At 39.7% G+C, this 5,335-nt stretch overlaps 1 protein-coding gene across 1 annotated transcript in view; it reads right to left on the bottom strand.

Annotated features, from left to right (window-relative positions):
* LOC108493305 (protein ELYS-like) overlaps positions 1-5,335 on the bottom strand; it is a 43,208-nt gene that overhangs the window by 28,952 nt on the left and 8,921 nt on the right. Inside the window, exons 3-8 of the mRNA XM_017806580.1 lie at positions 5,112-5,140; positions 4,711-4,891; positions 3,697-3,904; positions 2,756-2,872; positions 1,961-2,045; positions 301-316 (exon numbers count right to left, since the gene is read on the bottom strand). Of these exons, the coding sequence (XP_017662069.1) occupies positions 301-316; positions 1,961-2,045; positions 2,756-2,872; positions 3,697-3,904; positions 4,711-4,891; positions 5,112-5,140 (636 nt within the window). The remainder of the gene's footprint in view (positions 1-300; positions 317-1,960; positions 2,046-2,755; positions 2,873-3,696; positions 3,905-4,710; positions 4,892-5,111; positions 5,141-5,335) is intronic.

A 5,335-nucleotide genomic window follows, 5' to 3' on the forward strand; every position in this document is an offset into this window, starting at 1 on the left:
GAGATGATTGTTGGACTGTGGTACTCTTGTTTTTATAGGAACAAAATTTAAACTCATTCAAAAATTCAAAATGTTTTGTCCCTATAAAAACAAGAGTACCACAGTCCAACAATCATCTCAATTTCATTCCATACCTAATGAGAGTACGCAAGATAAAGTACAAAATAGGAGGAAAGACTTGCTCTGAATTAAGATTACTTTCCCACCAAAAAGATCTTGGAAAAGTTTCAAGCACACTTCTGAACAGAATTAAACATTGTACAGGTGCCTCTTATAGATGTTGGACATCTGAGACCTCACCTCTCTGTGACCAGTCCTAAAAATGTATGGAGACTCTTTGACCAAGTCATACCACTGTTCACTGAATTTACATATTTTGCTGGCTTTAAGAGTAGACTGCATAGGTGACCCCACAAAAAGGTTGAAGAGAGTTATCTTTACAGCTGCTAAGTTTCAGGATCAATGCTTAAGTGACACTGTAGATACATGTTATTTGAAGTCCAGCTGACAGAGCTCAAAACAAGACTACAGAATGGAGAACAGAAAAGAACAGACATACATGACCCTATTTTAAGAAAGGGAGACAGAGAGAAGTTTCTTCATTTTTATAGTTTGGTTACACAAAGCTATTCAAAGCCCTGTCTTCTCTTCCTACAAGCCATTCATATGATGTTTAAATTAAGAGTAATTTCATTTGTAAGAGCTGTTTCCTCTTCAGGAATTGAATGCATACAGGTTCTTCGCAGATGAATCTAGCTGAAATACATGACACTGCAATATAAAATTTACGGCTTCACTAAGGGCAGATTGTGTCTGACCAATCTGGTGGCCTTGTATGATGAAGTGACTGCAACAGTCAACAACAGAAGACACCGATGTTATCTATTTAGACTTCTGTAAAGCCTTTGACACGATCAAGACATCATAATCTCTAAATTGAAGAGACATGGATGTGAAGGGTGGACTATTCAGTGGATAAGGAGTTGGTTGGATGGACACAGCCAGAGTTATGGTCAATGGCTCTATCTCCAGGTGTAGGCCAATGCTGAGTGATGTCCCTCAGGGCTCTGTCCTAGGACCGGTGCTCTCCAGTATCTTCATCAATGACAAAAACAATGAGATCAAGTGCACCCTAAGAAAGTTTGCAGATGACACAAACCTGAGCAGTGCAGTTTGACACAATAGTTGAGAAGAGCAGGATGTTACTCAGAGGGACCTGGACAAGCTTAAGAAGTGGGCCCAGGCAAATGTAGTGTAAGTCAGCAAGAACAAGAGCAAGGTGTTGCACCTCAGTTGGGGCAATCCCAGACACAAGCAGACTGCGAGAAGAACTCATTGAGAGCAGCCCTGCCAAAAAGTACCTAGGGGTTTTGGTGGACAAGAAGCTGGACATGAGCCAGCAATGTGTGCTTGCAGCCCAGAAGTCCAACATCATCCTGGCAGACCTCAGTGCAGCCTTTCTGCCCTTAAAGGGAGCTTATGAAAAAGAGGGAGACTGACATTTTACAAGAATAGATAGTGATAGGACAGGGGGGAAGTGGTTTTCAACTAAAAGAGGAGATTTAAACTAGATGTTAGGGAGAAATTCTTTACAGGAAGGGTGGTGAGGACCTGGAACAGGCTGCCCAGAGATGTTGTAGATGTCCAATCCCTGGAAGTGTTCAAGGCCAGAATGGATGGGGCTGTAAGAGACCTGATCTAGCAAGTGGCATTCATAACCATGGCGGGGGGTGGAATTAGATATCTTTAAGGCCTTGCAACCAAAAAAATTCTATGATTACACAGCTCTAGGAATTGTTCTGAAAAGTATGAAGTAAGACCATGTCCGAGAAGATTCACCAAAAGACGTTCGTTTCTTTAGTCCTCTCTGATCTTTCATGGTAAATATTAGCCTGACCAACTTAACTGATGCTCAGGGAAAATTACTATTTTCATCTTCTCACACACAGGTATGTCTTACCTCATACAAGACTTGTCCAGATGCCAGACGTTTCCTGTCACCAAATGCTAACTGCAACAGATGTAAACTCACAACATCACCTTCACTGAAAAAGGTATAAATTAAGAAATTTGATTACAAAGCTGCTTTACAGTCCTCATTATCATTTTATTAGATCTAGGTTGAAACTTACTCAATAGCATGATCTTGCTGAAAAGAAAAACACTACTTCCCAAGACTTGATAATTGGTCACATTTAACTGCTAAAAATTGAGGAAATTTTGACACTAACAGCTTCAGGAGCAAATGCTAACTATACCCTTGGGAAGTTTTAATATGTTGTATGGACAAAAAAAATTGCTGGTAATAACTCTTAACAGTAAAGCATTCTCCATCAAAACTGCTCTGAAGTCAAATTTAAGAAGACTGCCACTCTCTGAACAGCTGGGCAGATTAAGTAGCTTGCTGATGATGTTTACTGCTCTGCATCTGCAGCCTAAACCATTTTACATGGAATTTAATGTCATGGTGGGAATATCAAACAAATCCTGAAGAAGTCATCAAGAAACAAGGGAAATCATTTAAGACTGAAAGCACAAATATATAATCACTGTTGCTTTGCCTTCTTTCACAACATAGGAATGACTAGATCCCTCTTTAGGAGTGTAAAATCCTGAAGAAAACTGCACTGTAAGCTGAACACCTTTCATACCTGAATCTCCTGCACAGCTAAATAAACCAAACATATATGCAGATATCGAGTGTCTGTAAACAAATATTTTAAAAAAAAGTGGCTTATGGCAATTTTTTATTCACCTTTGCTGTGTAGACTGAACAGCCCACAAGTAGCAACAATTGCGAGGATCATTCTCAGGCTCTTGAAAAGTAACGGAATAGATAGGAATTCTTCCTCCTTCAAGCTGAGAGTAGTGCCTAGAGTATAAAAAAAAAAAAAAAGAAAAAAGATAACGAAGAAAGGTGAGCTTGCTGGCCCTGTTCGTAGAAGGATAGAAGCATCTGAGAAAAAAGTACCTTACATGTTTACCCTTAAAGTACAGAAGGTCATACTTCCATCTTGAACAACTGACAAGTGACAAGCGACTACTTCTTAAATATTTTTCTTCACGAATTCTGAATTGTACCTTCACAGTTTCTTCTAGCCACCTAATTATGCCTCCGCTGTCCATTTATGCATTCAGTAATTTCTGGTGAGTCACTGTAGATTTGCTTAAGTAAAGCCCTATCTGAATTGGGTCCATTATTTCAACTACAAGATTTAAAATAATCTCTTAATTTTTCTACTGCTTATAAATTTAGTTCTCCCTCATTCTGATCTCCAAGTCTTCCAAAAAAACTTTCATTCACATGCGTCCTTTTCTTGGAATGTGTCAATGACCTATTTCCATCAAGGCTGAAATGTAGGAAAGAACATGTTTTCAGGCACAGATCAGCTACTGAATCATCATGTTTCGCTAGCTTCATCATGCGCACTTTAAAGAATATTATCACCAAAATCACATTATTCACATACTGAAGCCTTTCAGTGTATGCCCTAATTGCAGTAACTCATTCTGAAAAACACTTTTTAAAACCTGTTTCATCGAAATACACACTACCTGGTTTTAACTAAATACTACTGGTTTGAACAGAGACTTTAAAAAAATCAGCTCTATCACATCCCTACTGCATGACTTCTGGAAGCAAAACATTGAGACCACTGCACCTCCAACCATGGCCAAGTGGAAAGGACTACTTACTCCCTCTTCAATGTTTTCATGTTCCATAATGACAGGTAGCCATCGGAAAAACCCACAATGAGCTGATTGCTTCTGCTTATGTAGCTCAGGGTTGACACTGCTATTCCTGAAGGACTTCGTAATTGAAAACAGAGATGCCTCCCTTCTCTGGTCACAGCTTCTCTTCTTTGTGGAACTTCAGCAGGAATTCTAGTGACAACTTCTAGATCTACATACATAAAAGCAGGCAATAAATGAGCGTGTTATGCCATTTCAGTTGCATTTTAGACTCACGTGACAACATGTATAAACTAATTCTACCATCCCAGGCAAAATACCCATTTCTGCAAAACCTTTTTTGCTGTTTTTGTTTCTGTATCTATTCAAAGAACAGAAGAAGCCTGCCATTGGACAGGTACTCTCACTCCTATTTCAAAGCTGGGTACAAGTGTAACTTTTGTAGGGAAATTCTTCTTGGACTCTATAAATCAGGAGTATGGGCCTCAGATGAAACTACCTGAAGGGACATCAACACCTGAAGCCACTTTTGAAATAGCCAAAACAGTCTGTGCAATCCGAATACACAACTTACAGGGTTCATTCATCCAAATGTAGGATTTTTGATAGGTTGGGTTTATCTTAAAATGCAAGCCTAAAGTTTGCCCCAAGTCCATTAATGGAAAAGGGAGAACACTCCCAAGATATGTGGTACTTCTTACATAACCTTCTTTCAGGCAGGTGCACTGACTCAAATGGTAAAATTCCTGTATCCCACTGGCAAGTATCACAGTGACAAAGGGATCTGGGTGGGAAGAGGTATTTACAACACCAGGAGGAGTATTAAGGCACTCCTATTTTTGATCAGGTCAGGACCATAGGATGTCAAACTGCCATCTGCAATCTGTAGGCAGAAATGTCAGTAATGTCAGTAGTGAGTCTGCACTCTGGTATCTTCAGAGTGGGACGCAAAGCTGGTTTTTTGCAAGACACAAATTTTCTTACTTCTAAATTCAAGTTTAAAAACTGCAGGCTTACCTGATGCTTCTACTTCATTCTGACTGCAAGATAAATCATCCAAACAAAGATCAACCAGAAGTACATGACCAACATCTGTAGCCACTGCTGCCACTCCAAAAAGCCATCGCAGACTCTGGTGTAGGTGCCGAGTGCTCACACTGGCTCCTCCGTCATTGCTTATGGGTTCTATTGCAGTTACCTACAGGAAAACTACAAGTTAATATTGGAGCTGTTTGACAAGGTAAACAGCAATCACTCAGAAGTGAAGCCAGCATTTAGTACATCAGAAATAAGAAAGTAAATACAGGATCAGAAGACTTGAAAACAAAGCATTGCTTCCACTTATATCGAGCAAAAAGGAAACTAATAAAAAGAAAACCTTCTCCCCTTAAATGGTGCACTCTGTCTTTATAGCTCACCAATTTCCATTTCCTACTTAGAAATAAGTCTAAGAAAGCACACAAAATCGGTTACATGCAAAAAGCTTTATCATATCTAAGCGATTTAAGTAAGACAGAAACAGCTAAATCCACTTCTCCCACTGCTCACAGACCGTCAGCACTGTGATACAGTCCAGGCCTTCTTTGCCAAACAGGTAGTGGGATAAATCAGGGCTGCAAGTCAAACGAGGCAGTGGCCAAAG

Source organism: Lepidothrix coronata, unplaced genomic scaffold (genome assembly GCF_001604755.1).
Source record: "Lepidothrix coronata isolate B3197 unplaced genomic scaffold, Lepidothrix_coronata-1.0 Scaffold16, whole genome shotgun sequence".
In the NCBI taxonomy this organism is placed as follows: domain Eukaryota; kingdom Metazoa; phylum Chordata; class Aves; order Passeriformes; family Pipridae; genus Lepidothrix; species Lepidothrix coronata.